The sequence below is a fragment of the Phyllopteryx taeniolatus genome, chromosome 16 (genome assembly GCF_024500385.1).
Source record: "Phyllopteryx taeniolatus isolate TA_2022b chromosome 16, UOR_Ptae_1.2, whole genome shotgun sequence".
Classification (NCBI taxonomy): domain Eukaryota; kingdom Metazoa; phylum Chordata; class Actinopteri; order Syngnathiformes; family Syngnathidae; genus Phyllopteryx; species Phyllopteryx taeniolatus.
The window spans coordinates 2,247,966-2,267,385 of record NC_084517.1 but is presented as its reverse complement, the minus strand read 5'-3'; the positions used below and the strand labels follow the sequence as shown (position 1 = coordinate 2,267,385).

The following is a 19,420-nucleotide window of genomic DNA, read 5'->3' as shown; positions in this document are numbered from 1 at the left end:
ACACTCATCGGAAACGAGTCCGACTTACTGCCGGCAATGTGGAACCAACTCTGACACCGGTCGTACAGGGACCGAACAGCCCGTATCAGGGGGTTCGGAACCCCATATTTCCGAACCACCCCCCACAGGACTCCACGAGGGACACGGTCGAACGCCTTCTCCAAATCCACAAAACACATATAGACTGGTTGGGCAAACTCCAATGCACCCTCAAGGACCCTGCCGAGGGTGTAGAACTAGTTCACTGTTCCACGGCCAGGACGAAAACCACACTGCTCCTCCTGAATCTGAGATTCGACTTCCCGATGGACCCTCCTCTCCAGCACCCCTGAATAGACCTTTCCAGGGAGGCTGAGAAGTGTGATCCCCCTGTAGTTGGAACACACCCCAGACTGCCAATCCAGAGGCACTGTCCCGGATGTCAACGCGATGTTGCAGAGGCTTGTCAACCAGGACAGCCCCACAACATCCAGAGCCTTTAGGAACTCCGGGCGAATCTCAATCTCGGTGACCTCAACCCCATAGGAGAGCCCGCCTCAGAGACCCCAGACTCTGCTTCCTCATGGGAAGGCGTGTCGGTGGCATTAAGGAGGTCTTCGAAGTATTCTTCCCACCGACTCACACCGTCGCAAGTCGAGGTCAGCAGCGCCCAATCCCCATGATACACAGTGTTGATGGTGCACTGCTTACCCCTCTTGAGACGCCGGATGGTGGACCAGAATTTCCTCGAAACCGTCCGGAAATCTTTCTCCATGGCCTCACCGAACTCCTCCCATGACCGAGTTTTTGCTTTAGCGACCACCAAAGCTGCATTCCGTTTAGCAAGCCGGTACCTATCAGCTGCCTCAGGAGTCACACAGGCCAAAAAAGCCCAATAGGACTCCTTGAGTTTGACGGCATCCCTCACCATTGGTGTCCACCAACGGGTTCGGGGATTGCCGCGACGACAGGCATCAACCACCTTACGGCCACAGCTCCGGTCGGCCGCCTCAGCAATGGAGGCGCGGAACATGGTCCACTCGCACTCAATGTCCCCCGCCTCCCCTGGAAAATGAGCAACGTTCGGAGGTGGGAGTTAAAACTACTTCTGACAGGGGATTCTGCCAGACGCTCCCAGGAGACCCTCATAATACGTTTGGGCCTGCCAGGTCGGACCGGCATCTTCCCCCACCATTGGAGCCAACTCACCACCAGGTGGTGATCAGTTGACAGCTCCGCCCCTCTCTTCACCCGACGGTCCAAGACATGCAGTTGCGAGTCCGACGACACGACCACAAAGTCGATCATCGAACTGTGACCTACGGTGTCCTAGTGTCAGTTGCACGTGTGGACACCCTGATGTTTGAACATGGTGTTCGTTATGGACAATCCGCGATGAGCACATAAGTCCAAGAACAGAACACCGCTCGGTTTCTGATCGGGGGGGGGGGCCATTCCTCGAAAATCATAGCTGGATAGCTATCACGGCTTAACAGTCCTTACACCGTGCAGAGCCGCTCCTATAAGTCACTGATCCTCGCCTCCACAGTGAGGAATAAGCTACGCTTCTGACAGTAAAGGTTATCATTGAAGGGGGACGAGGAGCTAAGTATGTGACACACTGAACAAGAATGAGACAACAGGAGAAAACGGAGAAGACATGCTAACCAGTAAGCTATTGTGAAATGTAGAGTCGCAAAACACCAGAAGTAAGTGATATGGTACAACAAAACACTGTAAACAAAAGTCTAGCTGGAATCACATTACAGCGGAGCATAAACTATGAACAGCAAATTAGCAGGAATACAGTGGGTACGGAAAGTATTCAGACCCCCTTACATTTTTCACTGTTATATTGCAGCCATTTGCTAAAATTATTTAAGTTCATTTTTTTCCTCAATGTACACACAGCACCCCATGTTGACAGAAAAAAATTAAACGTATTCAGTAAAGTATTCAGACCCTTTGCTGTGACACTCATTTAACTCAGGTGCTGTTCATTTCTTCTGATCATCCTTGAGATGGTTCAACACATTCATTTGAGTCCAGCTGTGTTTGATTATACGGCTTGGACTTGATTAGGAAAGCCACACACCTGTCTATATAAGACCTTACAGCTCACAGTCAGAGCAAATGAGAATCATGAGGTCAAAGGAACTGCCTGAAGAGCTCAGAGACAGAGGCAAGGCACAGATCTGGCCAAGGTTACAAAAAAAAAAAATTCTGCTGCACCTAAGGGTCATAAGAGCACAGTGGCCTCCATAATCCTCAAATGGAAGACGTTTGGGATGACCAGAATCCTTCCTAGAGCTGGCTGTCCAGCCAAACTGAGCAATCGGGGGAGAAGAGCCTTGGTGAGAGAGGTAAAGAAGGACCAAAGATCACTGTGGCTGAGCTCCAAAGATGCAGTCGGGAGATGGGAAAAAGTTCTCGAAGTCAACCATCACTGAAGCCCTCCACCAGTCGGGGCTTTATGGCAGAGTGGCCCGACGGAAGCTTCTCCTCAGTGCAAGACACATGAAAGCATGCATGGAGTTTCCAAAAAAATGTAAAATAAATAAAATAAAAAAATAAAAACACCTGAAGCACTCTAAGATGGTGAGAAATAAGATTCTCTGGTCTGATGAGAGCAAGCTAGAACTTTTTGGCCTTAATTCTAAGCGGTATGTGTGGAGAAAACCAGGCACTGCTCATCACCTGTCCAATACTCTAAGTGCTAGAGGACTCTGCATCTTTTTGCACAATTGTCAAAAAAAAAAAATGGACCGGCATTACCAGATAACTAGCAACCCTATACTGCTCAGTGACTTTTTTTTTTTTGTCAATGTCTTTCTGTCTCCAAAGTGTTCTCTGTCAATTGACTGACTGTTGTCGTACTAGAGCGGCTCCAACTACCGGAGACAAATTCCTTGTGTGTTTTTGGACATACTTGGCAAATAAAGATGATTCTGATACAGTCCCAACAGTGAAGCATGGTGGTGGCAGCATCATGCTGTGGAGGTGTTTTTAAACTGCAGGGACAGGACGACTGGTTGCAATGGAAGGAAAGATGAATGCGGCCAAGTACGGGGATATCCTGGACGAAAACCTTCTCCAGAGTGCTCAGGACCTCAGACTGGGCCGAAGATTCACCTTCCAACAAGACAATGACTCTAAGCACACAGCGAAAATAACAAAGGAATGGCTTCAGAACAACTCCGGACTGTTCTCGAATGGCCCAGCCAGAGCCCAAACTTGTGTGTACATTGAGGGGAAAACAATGAACTTAAATGATTTTAGCAAATGGTTGCAATACCACTGTATAACAAGTGAACAGCAAATTAGCAGGTATATAATAAGTATCTCGAGAGAAAATAATACATCAGCTTCACAATAAGCACAAACGGCACGTCCAAAAACTGGAAATGAGTAGGTACGTTACCGTATACATTAGCCAGGAGGAGCCTATAAGGTCAAATGTATAATAAATAGTATATTTAATATTTAAAATATCACCAATGTTATTTGTTTGCTTACAACAGAGTGCTTAATTACAATTTTGAGATTTATGATCTGCACAGTAAATGTTCTCAAAAGTTAGTTTTTTTCATTGTTGTTGTTTTTAATTAATTTTGCTTTGCCAAAGGTCTATACAACCCATTCAGAAATAATTTATTTTTACACTTGAGTTTATATCGTTATATACCAATACCGAAGGGATTTAATTTACGTGGTATACATTTTTGGCTTTATCATCCCCTAACAGATTGTTTTAACAGGGCTCCTACATATTTGAGATTTCAAAACGCCATACTTTTTGCAGACCCTACATTTCCAGACTTCTTGGTAAAAAAAAAATTGTGACATTTGAGGAAATAGATGTGGATCATTTTAATTGTTTATATGCCATTATCTCCCCAATTAATAAACTGACGCGCAGCAGAGGATGGTTGCCTCCGCCAAGTCCATTCATCCCTGATAATTGTACATTTTGAAGGGCATTAACCCGCTTATACAATGGTCACTCGCCAATGAAAATAATCAAAGTACCAATTCATAACTTTATACGTTCTGTAGTCAAAATAGAAAGTTTTACTCAAATAATTTTCCCTTGCAACGCCTGAGGACTTCCAACCCCATTACTTTCTAAGGGAATGTAAAGACTATTCAGTATTCCAGTCAATAGATTTTCTAGTTTGACAATGTTAAATAGCAACCACAGGTATGATGATAAAATCAGTTTGTATTTTTACACAAATTAGGTATATTTATATGTGATGCTTGATGCAAGCTCTCAGGCCCAAAACCCTGTACTCTCTGTCTGTTTTCTTTTACTGGACAGCAGTATAAAATTGTCGCAGGGTGTCACTCAAAACAACAACCGTAAAGTGTTTTGTGACAGGAAGTGTCTCAGCTTAAATGCCTGGTTTGTTGTTTTCTTTGCGTTGATTTCATCCTCATTTCTGAGTTGATTTAAATCTTATGGAGTTAACTTAATTTTACGTACTTACAAAAGTGTTCTCTGTCAATTGACTGTCCGTTGTTGTACTAGAGTGGCTCCAACTAGCGGAGACAAATTCCTTGTGTGTTTTTGGGACATACTTGGCAAAATAAAGATGATTCTGATTCTGATTAATTTCTCCCCTTATTCATCAGCAGCATCCCAGTCATCAAAGGTGTTGTAATCACCAAATAATGTACAGGTAAATAATTAAAGCCCTAATTACTTTTTTAAATTCAGTAATGTCTGTCCCCAGAATACTTAACTTTTACTTATTAGAAAATCTGACTGTCAGGTATGTTTGCTTGTATAATCGAACGGCTAAAGCGTACTGTGCATTAAATTGGAATAATGTAATGACGGTTTGACAGGAATTACTTGGGGAAGGGTGTACATTATCGTCTGATAATCTACACCGATGGAATTTTCTGAAACAATCAGAATTAAAGTATTCGCCAAGACCATGGTATAATACTGTGTGCTCTCAGACAAAGGTAAATGTGCTTCGAAACGTCGAAAAAAACAAACATGGATCAATCTATATATTTTTAAATATAATTGTTTGTTTTAGAAAATAGAGTTGTTATAACAGTCTTGGAAACATTTTTCCATTCAATAGTTTCCATTTTCCATACTTTTCCCGACCTGGAAATTAATGAAATCATATTCTATACTGGGTGGCACAGTGGCCGACTGGTTTGAGCGTCAGCCTCACAGTTCTGAGGACCGGGGTTCAATCCCCGGCCCCGCCTGTGTGGAGTTTGCATGTTCTCCCCGTGCCTGCGTGGGTTTTCTCCGGGCACTCCGGTTTCCTCCCACATCCCAAAAACATGCATGAATTGGAGACTCTAAATTGCCCGTAGGTGTGAATGTGAGTGTGAATGGTTGTTTGTTTGTATGTGCTCTGCGATTGCCTCGCAACCAGTTCAGGGTGTACCCCGCCTCCTGCCCGATGATAGCTGGGATAGGCTCCAGCACGCCCGCAACCCTAGTGAGGAGAAGCGGGTCAGAAAATGGATGGATATTCTATACTGCTCCGGTTTCCACCCACATCCCAAAAAGAGGCATGGTAGGTTAACTAAAGAGTCTAAATTGTCCATAGGTATGCGAATGGTTGTTTGTTTATATGTGCCCTGCGATTGGTTGGCGACCAGTCCAGGGTATACCCCGCCTCCTGCCAGCTTTTAGCTGGGATAGGCTCCAGCATACCCGTGACCCTAGTGAGGATAAGCGGTGTGGAAAATGGATGGATGGATATTCCATACTTTTGAATACTTGGGTAGCAACCCTGTTTTAACATTTGATTGTGATGAGGGGAGACTGCAACAGCTCTAAAATTTCAAAACCCACTTTCCTCCAGGTTGGCAGGTCCATAAGACAAATATAAAGAGTATAACAACAGTGTCTCAACCAACAGACAATACATAACATGTTGAAAAGCAGTCTTAACGCAGACATACAACAAACACCAAAACCAATCACATTGACAACAGTCTTATCATTTCGTTGGTCCAAAACTTATCTTTCCTTGCCTAGTATGTGAGCTGCAGTTTTAATGTGCCTTTTAAATTCCTTCAGCAACAAGGTTACAACTGTCTTCATTAAATTTACATTTAAAACCTGATGTAACAACGACACCTCGTTTTTAATCGCAACATCATAGCTAGAATTCTGCCGAATAACAATTCTAAGCCAGTCAGAAATTTTGAGTGGGCAGAGAAAATTAGGTATTTTTCAAAAGGTTATTTGTGTTCCATCCTTGGTCAGAAAATAACAGGAAAATAAAATACACCAATACAAAGTCATCTACCATCTGTAACCTTGTTACTTAAGGACATGTCAACACACAGGGAGGAAATAGCAGACTAGAGAAGATTTATCTTTTCACGTTGAAATTTGCTCCGCAATTCTATTAAAAAAATAAAGCAATTAAGGGGCTCTGAAGCAGCTCCAACTGGACTTTGGCTAACAGGGACAAATTTATTGACATCTGCTCTTTCGGATGACCTTTACCTTAGGAAGCCTTCATCATTCACTACAGCAGAGGGTGCAGCGGGCCCTGCTTCAGAGAACACATCCACCAACAGGCTGCCAGCACTAGTTGGAGCGGCGCCAACAGGAGGTCCAGATCGAATCCCAAGTAGGTCTGCTGATGGTGATGGGGTGGACTGGCAGAAAAAAATACACATGCATGAGACCAATATGATTAAACTTATTGTTTGACTGCTAATGCACAAACGCTGGCTGAACAGAAGAGTCCACTGTACTTACAGCATTGGAGGTAGCCATGGCTGATGTGTCTGGGCCCCGTTCGCCGCCTCCATTCAACTCCCCGCCCTCCCGTTTGCTGTCCTCCAGGTCCGTCACTGAAACTGCACCAGGCCCCTTCTTCTTCTTCAGCTTAGCCAAGATTGAAGACTCCCTCTCAGGGAAAGGAGGCATCTCCTCCAGAACAGTGGCCTAACAAAAACAAAAACAAAATTACTACTATATCGAACTGAACGACTGTAGATACAATAGTCAGTGGACCAATACAAGCACAACTGAATTAAACAAGACAGCTACTACTTTGGGGGTACAAGTATAATTTGTAACTGTGTTCACCGCTATACCAGTCAGAAGAGATTCTCGTCAGTGGCAAGGCCCTGGGGGTATACTGTATAAGATTCGAACAGAACATCTGAAAGCTCTGGATGTTATGGGATGGTTAACATCTTTTGACATGGAAGTCCGGGAACATACCTCTGTATTGAGAGACCGGGGTGTTGGTCCCCCTTTTAAGAAGGGAAAGGGTGCATGTATTCTAACTGAAGGGGGTCACAGCCCTCAGCCTCTGTGGGGAAATCTATTCCTGAGTACTGGATGGTCTGGCCATTAATTGAACCTCAGATACAGGAGAAACAAAGTAGTACTCGTCCTGGTTGTGGAACACTGGACCAAGTCAATACCTAGTCCAGGCTGGTGCATGGGAGTTTACCCAAACACTTAACATATACTTAGCAGATTTGAAAAAAGTATGAGTATCATAATTTCTCATGTATAATGCGCATTCCCCCCGCCCCCCTAAAAATTTAAAAAGTCAATCGGGCGCATTATACATAGGTATAGGAGAAAATGAAAAAAAAGCTTTCACATTTTATAAATGTATGCCACCATCCAGAGTTTATAAAAAAGCTGTACACTTTCACTCCAATGTCACCGCCACCTAGGTTATGAAAAAGGTGTAAACATTCATTCTAATATGCCTCCTAGGTAGCTGGGGCAGCGGTAAATTGCATGCAACAGGCATTCAACCCCTGAACAGCAGAAAACAGCAAGGTTGAGCGACGAGAGGCTTTCCATCTAGGCTAAAAGCCGCGAGCATGACGACGGAAAAGCTACACGGTTCCCATGATTCATCCTGACATGCAAATTACAGTATTACAGTAATAAATACATTCATCTTTGTTATTAATGTGTGTTTATGTTACTAGTAGTTTGTTGAATGTATGTTATTTAACATTCATGCTTATTTCACATTTATGGTTGCTTTATGGCACTATGTCATTATTGAACCATGTGTGTAGGGTGTGTGTAATAAAGTGACCTACCGGTCAATTCAATAAAATATTCAAAGCTCTACAGGGCTTTGTTTAGTTAAGAGTAAATAATTCTTTACTCTGATGTGTACACACTCGTACACGGGCCGTCAGTGCTCAACATGTGACATGAGACATGTTTTTTCGGTAGTCTCATTTCGGTGAAAAAAGTATTTTGGTCCGAAACTAAAAATGCACTTTAGGGCTATTTTCGGCCAAAACTTCAGTGCATCACAAATCCCTACCTCAGGTGAAATTGACGTATCTTTGACCATGGAAGACTCGAACATGTGTCTGTCATGGTAGTGTTGATGCAAAAGGCTTTACGTTCCCACCTTAAATACAGACATGAGTTTCGGGTGGTGACCGAAAGGATAAGGTTTCAGAAACACGAGAAAAATTGTGCAACGTGGTTTTGAAGAGGATCAGATAATTAAAGATGTATTAGCAATGTTAAGTATACATAATAAAATGTCTGGCAGCTAATGATTGACCATTTGGAAAACAATGCCAGACATTTAGCATAATGAATCTGTTTTACCCCTAAACTGTAGCTCAACTAATTCCGAAAGTCAATCAAATAAAAAAATGACAAAATTACCAAGACATCGGTGCTGGCAATAGAAGAGAGCTTCAAATACTCCACAGCACGCTGCTGTAGCTCTACATCAGAGTTGCGAATCTGGCTGTCACAGCGAAGAACCTCCTGAATCGTGGTCTTGGTCTCTGGGAACAAGTTGATGAACTTGATGTAGGCTGACAGTAGCAGGGCACGAGTCGGCACAGAGCATAGATGGAACTTGGAGTGAAGAAGGTTGAACTGGACTAGCGGGCTGAATAACAGAACACAAGTTACTTTTTGTCCCGTCGACTGAATACTTTGCTGCCTAAAAAAAGTCACGTACCTAGAACGGGGGTCACCTGCAATGAGGTTACCAAACTCTCCAAGAATGTAGCCTCCAACCTTCACCATGTTCTCATGACAGGCAGGGGCTTGCAACGCCTGGAAGAAACAGTAACTTCATTTTCTGTCTTTTTTTTTTTTTTTTACTTCACAATGTTTATCAAAGTAGTAGTACCTCAAAGACTGTCTTGGCAGCATATCCTTGTACATCATCACGATTGATGACGATCTGGATGACACGGTACCATACCTCTTCACTGACATAATCGCCAGCTATGCGGATGAGGTTGAGAATGGTGTCGACGTACCAAGAGTAATCGACAGCATACTTCTCGGCCAGGATAGCCACTTTGAGCACCTGAATGACAACACACAGCTCAGTCAGAGCTAAGATTGTTTTGAGAAAATGTCTGAATCAAATACCGGTAAGATTTTGTTGTAGACATACACAAATTAGATTTGAGTCACTCCATGCATTAGAAACTATTAAATTGTTGTCCAGGATGGATAGACTTAAATATATGGTGCTTTCAAATTTTAAAAAAACAACATTAAATCTGATGCCTCACCAACTGAAATTTGCCTAGTCACTAATTTAAAAAAAAATTATTATAAATTATTCTTATTTTGTCAGTTTCACACACCATCTCCTCTCTGATGGAGTAGTCAGCTGTCTCAAGGTAGCTGAGCATCTCAGCTACAATTTGCTTGGCATTGCTGCGATCACACATGGCATACAGCAGATCTGCTGCTCTCTGTCGAACACTAACATCCCGCTCAGTCTGCAGAAAGACCAAAAAAAAACAATTGACGACAAAATGGAAGATGGAAAAAGGGTGGAGATACATTTATCAGTATGAGTGAACTTCCTAATACTGTTAGTTATAGTGTGTTATTTTTAAGGCCTGTTGTGCATTGTTGGAAACTGAAAAAGGGTGTATACTGATTAAGTGTGTGAGCCATCACCTTGAGCGCATTTATCACAGTCTCAATGTGTGTTTTGACTGCTTCATGAGAAAACTCTGAGCTGGCCAGAGTACACATGCTTTCCAGAGCCAAGTAGCGCAGGTTAGTCTCTCGGTGCTGCAGGAATTGACCCAGCTGGTTACAGGCTCGCACTAGCAGATTTGGCTCACTGTGGAACACAATATATGCTAGGAATATTTCAGCAACATAGTTTCAAAACTTGTGCCATCAAGTGGAGGATCTGATTGCTCACCTGTCATAGTGGATGATAAGGGAGATAGCCTCGAAGAGGATAGCATTCTTGGCATTAGAGTGCTGTACTTTCTTTGACTTAGGTGGCTCCTGTGCCTTGTTGAGTATGGTTTCCAGACACTCCACCAGACGGCCCTTCACAGCACCATCTTCAGGTGGAGGATAGCACTGCAGCAGGCGCAGCAATTTACAAGAGAGCCATGGTGCTGGGACAAAGTAGTAGGTGTAATCTTGCAGGTCGGTGGAAGCTGATGACACAATCTGAAGGACAGTAAGACAAAAACTGTGAGAAGCTTTTTTCATCTGGAAAAGTTAGAAATACATCACAAGATACAGTATATGTGCCAATGGCAAAAGAACAGTACTGTTCTGTATTGCCAGTGCAGTTACATTATAATGCTCAAGACTGTTTCAAAAACATCATTAAATGATCCATCTATTTTATATACCACTTGTCCTCAGTAGGGTCGCGATTGAGCTGGACATGCAAATTCCACACAAGAATGCCCAAACTGAAATTTGAACCAGACGTTCGACTGTGAGGCAGATGTTAATCACTGTTCCCCCAATTTGAAACACATTATTTGAACAAACATTTAACTGCATAAACCAAAAGTTGTCAAACATATTTGCTTATTTGACTGAAAATTTGCCTTTTTTTTTTTTGTACAGTGGTGCCGTGACTTATGAGATCAATTAATTCTGTGAGATTTTTCAATTGTAAAATATGTTCCTTGGCTCCACAAAGGTTGGAAATCACTGCTCTCGTCAGATCGTGTATTCTAATTAGTCAGGTCAAACCAGCATTACACGACAGAAATAATGGGTGCTAACTTACTGTAATTAAATTACTTTATATTTAATTAAATTACTTCACCCACACAGAAACTTTAGAGCACGATTCGACAGAATGGCGGCATGTTAATGTACAACCGTTCGTGGTACCACAAGCTTGCTAGGCTACATAACGTTTTGTTGCCTGCTTGCGAGCAGTATCGTATTCAAAGTACGGGAACATACCTCCAGCAAGCCTTAAACGAACGTCCTCTACTGTCCTGAGCACCAGCGACGACCAACACACGTTTTTCCCCATTTTGTCCTTATAATACAAAGTCGGCACGCTACACGCTTGTTGTCGTCGCCACGGTAACGAGTGTATCCGGTCGCATGTGAGTTGACAAGGTAAAGCCCAATGATCGTAAAAAACGGGAGGTGGTGGTATCGCAATACAGGATTTTATTGCAGTAATCTGACATAGTGAAATCGTGAAAGAGCAAATTTGTCTTGTAGTCTGACATTACGCGTTACGTGTTGTCTGTCTCAGACGTGTTGTCTGTTCCCCACTGCCGACATTGTTTTATTTATTTATTTTTTGAAATAACTACCTGTAGCCTCGCTACGGCAAGGAATTGTCGTCAATGTAAGTCATTTTAAACTTAAAAAAATAAATAAATAAAAATATGTATGGAGACTAAAACTTGTCAGTCGTAAGTCAAAAGTTGCCAGTTCAATAGATAGTTTTCAAATAATCAAACTGGACTTGTCATTTGTTGGACTATTATAATAGTACAACCCCAATTCCAGTGAAGGTGGGACGTTGTGTTAAACAAATAAAAACACAATACAATGATTTGCAAATCATGTTTAACCTATATTTAATTGAAAACACAACAAATACGCTATTTAATGTTCAAACTGATGAACTATTGTTTTTAGCAAATAATCATTAACTTAGAATTTTATGGCTGTACTTTCAAAACGATATGTTAATCAATACTTTGTTGGGAATCCCTTTGCTTTAATCAGTGCCTCGATGCGCCGTCGCAATGCCTGGAAGTTATGGAAGACCAGATTTCCTTGATGCTTGTTGTCAGTTCTTTGTTTTTGGGTCTGGTGCCCCTCATTTTCTTCTTAATACCCCATCAACTCAATGGGGTTTAGATCTGGCGAGTTGGCTGGCCAGTCAAACACTGTGATGGCATGGGCATCAAAGCACGTTTTGGTGCTTCTGGCGGGTATGGGCAAGGGCCAGGTCCTGCTGGAAGATGAAATCTGCATCTCCATACAGATCCTCAGCAGAAGGAATCATCAAGTCCTCTAAAACATTCTGGTAGACTGTTGCAGTAAACTTGGATTTAAGAAAGCAGAGTTTACCAACACCTGCACTGGACATTGCACCCCAAATCATGACAGACTGTGGATATTTCACACTGGATTTCAAGCAGCTTGGGTTCTGTTCTTCACCAGTCTTCCTCCAAACCCTTGGACCATGATTCCCGATTGAACGGCGCACTTTAATTTCATCGGAAAGAGGACCTAGGTCCATTCGCCAATACTCCAGTCCTTCTTCTCCATGGCCCAGTTGAGACGCTTCCTACGTTAGCTCAGGGTCAGAAGTGGCTTGACACGAGGAACCAGACAGTTGTAGCCCATCTCCCGGATGCGTCAAAATGTGGTGGTTTTTGAAGCTGTGACTCCCACCTCATTCTACTCTTTCTGGATCTCTGCTAGGTTTTTGAATCTTTTCTGTTTGATAAGCCGCTGAAGCCCACGGTCATGTCTTTTGCTGGTGCATATTCTCCTGCCACATTTTGTCCTTCCACTCAAGTTTCCATTGATATGCTAGGACACAGCACTGTGAACAGGCAGCCTCCTTAGCTCAGAACCTATGTGGTTTACCCATCCTATGGAGGGTATCAAATATGGTCTTCTGGCCAGTTGTCAAGTCTGCAGTCTTCCCCATAATGAACCCAACTGAGACAATTGAACCAAGTTGAAGCAATTTCATGACACCTGGAGAAACCTGTGCAGATGCTTAGTGTGTGACACTAAGTTCAAAACATTTATGGCCTGCAAAATTTGGGCTGATTTCTTCACAGTATTCTATTTTTTTGAATTCCTGATTTTGTGGGTTTTATGAGCCGGATGCCCAAATTATGTAAAAATAAACAAATAAATACTTGAAATTGTTTAAATTGTGAGCCCTGAATCTATAATCTATGAAAGTTTAACTTTTTGAATGGAATTATTGAAATAACTGAACTTTTCCATGATATTCAAATTTTTTGGAAAGGGTCTACTACATACGGCTGAAACAAAGAAGACTGTCACAATTGCTGACTAAACAGCTGTCGTTTTTCGCACAGGATAAAGAATATATGCCTGCAAATATTGTTTTATTGTCTGTCAATGTGTTGCTGCACCGTTTCTATTCAAATATCCGTCGCATTAAGGGTTATAACAATACAACAATGATCAGATAACTTTCATTAGTCCCTCAATGGGGAAATTAGCAAAACCTTCGAATAAGGCAAAGTTATGTGGTTGTTTTAAATACATGTTAATTCTCAGTTTAGTTTAGTTTGACAGTAAAGTAAACAACTGGGAGTGGCTATACACAGCTTGAAGTAACCACTGGGCCTCTTTATAGTATAATACACTAGCTGCCAAATTGCTGTTTTTTGTGAAGTTCGCTGCCACCATCTAACACTCATATCTCAAAATCTTTGCTTGTACGTCACAGTAAAAAACAGCCAAGCGACAGCTCTTCTCTAAAGATTGTGGAAGCACATAAGTCAAGGGTACACACTACACTATATTTGCATAAGGCCAAATTTAAACATTTCTTTCTGCTGTGTGTGGCGGTTTGCACTAGACGCTGACATTTTTCAGGATTCCCACCGGGTCCCATGGGTCAAGCGGGATTCCCACGGGACGGGAGTGAATGTCACCATCAATCAAGGCATGGAGCAGGAGCGGGAGCGAAAGTCATCGGGAGCGAAAGTCATCGGGAGCAAGAACTAGGAAAACAAAGACACCGGGCATGGATGGGAGTGGAAACCATGATGGAACCGTGATAGTTATATTTTGTTTTATTTTTAATCAAATCAATACTTGAACATTTCCCCTCAGCATCGAGCTAAACAATGCTAAACTAAGGGATTAATACGCCTTTTGTTAATTTACTTTTGTTTCTTGATCATTCCAGAATTTATTACGGTGACCAAGGCAGACGTACGGAAAATTTTGTACGGAGGGAAAAAAACGGATTGACTGGGGGAATGAGAGTGGGATTCTGTAAAAATTTGGCTCGGGATTAGGATCAATCTCTGTGGGGGTGGGATTTTATTTATTTATTTACTTTTTTTAAACACTCGGGATTGAGAGGCATCGGGCTCAACCTCTGTGGCAGTGGAAGGGAACGGTAGTCAACATCCATTCCCATGTCAGCCTCCAGTTTGCATCTGCCTTTCAGATACCGTATTTAAAGATGCAACATCACCCATTCCAATTCAGCTCCGGTTTGATGAGTCACATTGTGCTTGCAATAATCATCTATTTGCATACACTCCTCCCAGAATCCACAAAATGAACTGTGCGGCAATTTTGCCTGTTTTGCAGACGCAATCTCGGTTGCGCCCGTTTTTGCAATTGCAAAACTTTAGTAAATCTTGTCCAAATCCACAAGGACCATGCTGTGACAATGCGAGACATTGCGTGATTTCCGGAGACGAAAAAACAGGACGCCGCCTCTTGGATAGACCTGGAAAAAGCAGCTACTACAAGACAAAATTTGTCTTTTCATAGTCTTTTTCCTTTTTCAGCAGCGGATTTTTGCTTCGTTCTTTTCTCTTTTCCTTCACCAGCCTCGCTAACAGCAGTAACTCACAGAGAGCCATTTGATATTCTCGCACCTATGTCAACGCCAACTCGACCGTCATGGAGGATCCCAGCTCCCACGCGGAGCAGCCACTGAAGAGAAAAAAGGCAGATTTTTTTACTTCGGCAGAGGATTTACTTGATTCGACAGACACAGACTCGTGTCCTCCTCTAAATTGACAAGAAATTGTCAATTACATTCTACTTGCTTCGTCAAGAGATCACCGAACTCAGAGACAGCTTGGAGTTTACACAGCAACAGGTCAAGGAGCTACGATTAGATAATGCTGCACTCCGATCAATCATGATGTCAACGTCATCAGAACTACAAACTCTCAGACTGGGATATAAAATCATGAAAGAAACTACGCTGAACATTCCATCACGAAGCATGCGCGACAATCTAATTTTCCTTGACAGTCCAGAAAACACACCGGAAGACCCTGAGTCGCAGATTAAAAAGTTCATGATGTCCGCGCTCTAGATACAGTCGACAAGATTACCTTTCACCGTTTTCATAGATAGGGAGGCCCTCTTCCAGGAAGCCGACCACATCCAATCATTGCAAAGTTTGAACACTTCCAACAAAAAGTGTTTGCGAAATCAAAAGGTCATGAGCTCAAAGGGACATTGGTTGGCATGAACGACCAGTTCCCCAAGGAAACCAATGAGAGGCGTAAAATCTTACATCTGATAACGAAGAACCACCGTGAGAAAGGTAAACGAGCGTGGCTTGTTGTCCACAAGATACACGTTGACGGCCAACTGTTTTGTGATGCCAACGTCACGCCCTGGCTCTTCAAGATAAGTACTTCTTCTGATCTGTTATCGTTAATTGTCAAAAGCGCATTGTATTTTGCTTCACTCTTTCCATTTTGGCTTAGAAAAACAAAAGAACGGAATCACGCATGCCACCAGCATGAATTTTCAGTCCTATCTAGTTTCCTGCTCTGCTTGTTTCTACACAAACTAAACACGTCGCACAAAACTCTCCTTGTGCACAACAAACTACCACACACCATATTATCCCCTTATCACTAATGTTTGTTCATGTTCTGTTTATTTGCTACCCTTCTATGTACCCTGGCTTTGCTATAAATATATCATCTTTATCAGCCTCCTTAAATAACGTTTGTCACAATACCCAAAAAGTTATTGAAAACTGTCAAAAAAACAAAAACAAAAAGAATACATAGTACCCAATCTATTTAAAATTACTATACACGCACCCATTATATGTCACACTTAACTTTTGTGTCATGGAATGTCACTGGCATTTGATCGCAGTCAAAGAGAATTAAGATTATGGATTATGTCACTACATTTAAAACAGACAAAACAAAATGCCTCTGACTAATTTCACTCAGGCTATCTTGGCCTTTTATAATGGTAGACAAAGAGGAGTCTCAATACTAGTTCATAGAACTACTTTTTACAATAAAAGTACAGTAGCAGAACCAGAAAGCCGGTAAATAATTATACAGGCTACAATATTTAAACTATACAGAATTGTCAGTGTATACGCTCCTAATAAAGATGATCCAGCCTTTTTTCACACTTGCTTAACTTGTCAGCCAATTCTACAGTTATCATGGAAGGCGACTTTAACCTTACGCTAATTCCTCTTATAGATCACTCAAATCTCAAAAATAGCAATCAGCGACAATGCGCCAATATATTAGAGCAGTATATGGACGGCTTTGGACTTGACATATGGAGGCTGAAAAACCGTAGAAAAACAGAATACACATTTTTCTTGTCGGTGCACCGCTCTTTCTCAAGAATAGATTTTTTTCTCTCAAAAAATTCGGCAGCTCCAAGAATTACCTCCAAAACAGTTCCAATCATCAGTGACAACGCAGCAATTTTTCTCAACCTCAATATGTAGTCAAATCTGGGACCCCCACCAACATGGCATTTTAACACATCCCTACTGAAGAACCCGGACTTTGATTCTTTTGTGAGGAAAGAATGGGTCGATTTTTTGAAATTCAACGACTCCCCAACCATATCCCCATCTCTGCTGTGGGAAACGGGGAAAGCTGTAATGGGGCGGGTAGTGGGTGCTGGCTGGAATGTGGGGGGATTCCCGGGGTCGGGGCTGCGTGCGGCGGCCCTCTCTGTCTGTGGCTATCCGGCCATATGGGCACGACCTGCAGGAGTCATGCCTCTTAATCACTCACTCTGCACACTTACACCACTCACTGTAAATAGCTTCTTCTTCTGTTTCCCGATCCAGCCTCCCTGGCCCTCCACCCTGCCTGCCCCCCAGGACACACACTCATCCCCTTACTTTTCATGCACCACATTTATATATATAATATAATAATAATATAATGATTTACTTTCCTCCTCTTGTTTACAGTTAGTGCTTTGTCTTTTGTTGTCTTCTTTTCTCACTCCCCTCTAGAAACCTTGTTCTGTTCGACTGATCGACTCTGATTCTCAATAAATACCCATTATAATACTAAGAAACCACAGTGGCAGGTTAAAAACGCCACTGTCACACAGTAAAACTGTTCCTGCATAAAAGGGATACAGATCCTCCATTCTGCTTGACCTAACAGCCAAACAGAACAAAAAGGCCCACAATTCTTGATAATGTGGTTACCACCAATATGCAATGGACTGGTTGACCATAACTAAGAGTGTGAGAAGTCAAGTTGTGACTTTAGGCTATGTGACCACAAAATGATTGGCTTTGGGTTTGCATTGCAAATGACTTAGCAAGGTTTCTAAAATGTTGCAGTGTACTTTATGTCCATCTTAATAGTGGTGTTGCAGTCTTTGGCAGGATTTATGAATACTAACACTGGAATTGCAGTCACAGGCACACCTTCAATCCATATCTGCCATTTATCCACATATGATCAAGGTCAGATTCATTGTTTTCCCCCTAAATACACAGTGAATGCTAATTACTCACCCTGCTGAGTCGTGACACGGCCAGGGAAACACAGGTCTTAAACTCATCTGGATTCTTCTGACTCAAACAGGTGATAAGAGAAATGGCTGCTGTCACCACACCCTACAAATAAAAAAAGAATTTTTTTTTTTTTTCATGACTGACATCTTAGCACAGCAGATGACAGAAGCAATGATTCCAGCCAAAAAAAAAATGAAATGGGTACCAACTGCTGATGTGAGTTAGACATTTGGAATTAAATAAAATGGAGGAGCAGTCGCTAAATCTGTAAAAATATGGAAAATGGGACTGCTAACTGGACAGGGGCCAGATCGCTTTCCCAATGTGCCCTATAGCAAAGTACAGATCGAAATCGCTTGGGGCACTCTTTCATATGCAGCCCAATCAGCTCACGTCTTGATTGTGTGTGTGCATGTGTATTGATGGCTTATACGTACATAGCATGTGATATAAAAGCTTTAAAAGTAAAAGTCTATCATCAAAAGAGTTTAGTTGCTTCAACAATGCTCTTACCATATGTTGGTCATTTAGAAGGTGCACCACACGGGATGTCCATTCCCCCATCAGTACTAAGTCAGGAGAAGTCTTATAGAGCCGCAGCAGACACAGGGCAGCTGATTGCTTCACGCTGTCCATTGTATCACTATGGCAGACATTATCATTACAAACATGTTAAGTGTAGCCTTAAGTATGTTTAAGTGACAAAATGGACAACAATTAAAGCAAGTCATACTCACCCAGCAACTAAGATGCGGGGTATTTCACTCGCAAATGCCTCAGCCATCTCACGGCTGCCCACGTTGGCAATACAGTGAAGTGCCAGGCACATGAAAGTGGGGTTGCGGCTGGACAAGTCATTTTTGATGGCATTGTTAATCAGACGGATCAGTTCGCTGTTGCTGTTGACCAGAACTGAGATGAACAGGTAGCCCTGGAAAAAGAGTAATTTATTGAGAGCGCGATTGCAACACAGTAGCCCAGACAGATCTTTCTACAATAGGATAACAGTAACTAACCTACACTGAATATTGAATGTACTGCACTGTTCAACTCAAACCAAGATGCTTTATGAAGATTGAACAGTAGGTGACGCCAAAAACAATCAAGACATATGGTAAACCATTTCCGTGACAGAAAAAAATTCACTTTCCAAGGTTTGTTTTTGATAATCTCAGAATGTACTGCAGAACATAAATGATTTACACTAAAGTCTATTTCTTATTTATAAATCAATCTTAAATGTATACTTTACTTTAAGAACAAACCAAAGTTATTACTAAAGCCAAACATCGGGAGTATTGCAAGACAAGCACCAGACAAAACAACTACTCCTGCTTGGAGATATAAAAGATACATGATGACGAGGTTAGTGAGAGTAGAGTGCAAAAAACAGACTATTTTACACTTGAAACTATGTGAGTCCCGTGATGCACGTCATAGAAACAATGAGTCCCAGCGCTGGAAAAATTAGTCCCTGCAACTTATCACGGAATACAGATACAGTAATCCTCCGCTACATTGTGGTTCTTGCTTCACGGTCCTGCTATATTGCAGATTTTTTTTTTTTTTTACAGCTGTGACTCTTTAATGTTTGATACTGTTTGTGCAATATTTTTGTGTTATCCATTGCTCTTGCTGTCTCAATATGCGTTTAGGCCCATCACGATAGCAAATTT

General features: G+C 42.1%; 1 protein-coding gene across 8 annotated transcripts in view; it reads right to left on the bottom strand.

The window, feature by feature from the left end:
• Window positions 1-19,420, bottom strand: part of ap2a1 (adaptor related protein complex 2 subunit alpha 1) — a 63,632-nt gene that overhangs the window by 35,606 nt on the left and 8,606 nt on the right. For all 8 annotated transcript variants that reach the window (XR_009784653.1, XM_061748457.1, XM_061748458.1 and 5 more), the window contains 11 exons: window positions 18,482-18,675; window positions 18,258-18,387; window positions 17,745-17,846; window positions 10,161-10,420; window positions 9,908-10,076; window positions 9,586-9,723; window positions 9,117-9,299; window positions 8,943-9,040; window positions 8,639-8,870; window positions 6,731-6,919; window positions 6,473-6,627 (listed from right to left, as the gene is read on the bottom strand). Coding sequence is in view for 7 of the 8 variants with exons in the window: in XM_061748457.1 (XP_061604441.1) it covers window positions 6,473-6,627; window positions 6,731-6,919; window positions 8,639-8,870; window positions 8,943-9,040; window positions 9,117-9,299; window positions 9,586-9,723; window positions 9,908-10,076; window positions 10,161-10,420; window positions 17,745-17,846; window positions 18,258-18,387; window positions 18,482-18,675 (1,850 nt within the window). In the remaining variant the exon portion in view is untranslated. The remainder of the gene's footprint in view (window positions 1-6,472; window positions 6,628-6,730; window positions 6,920-8,638; window positions 8,871-8,942; window positions 9,041-9,116; window positions 9,300-9,585; window positions 9,724-9,907; window positions 10,077-10,160; window positions 10,421-17,744; window positions 17,847-18,257; window positions 18,388-18,481; window positions 18,676-19,420) is intronic.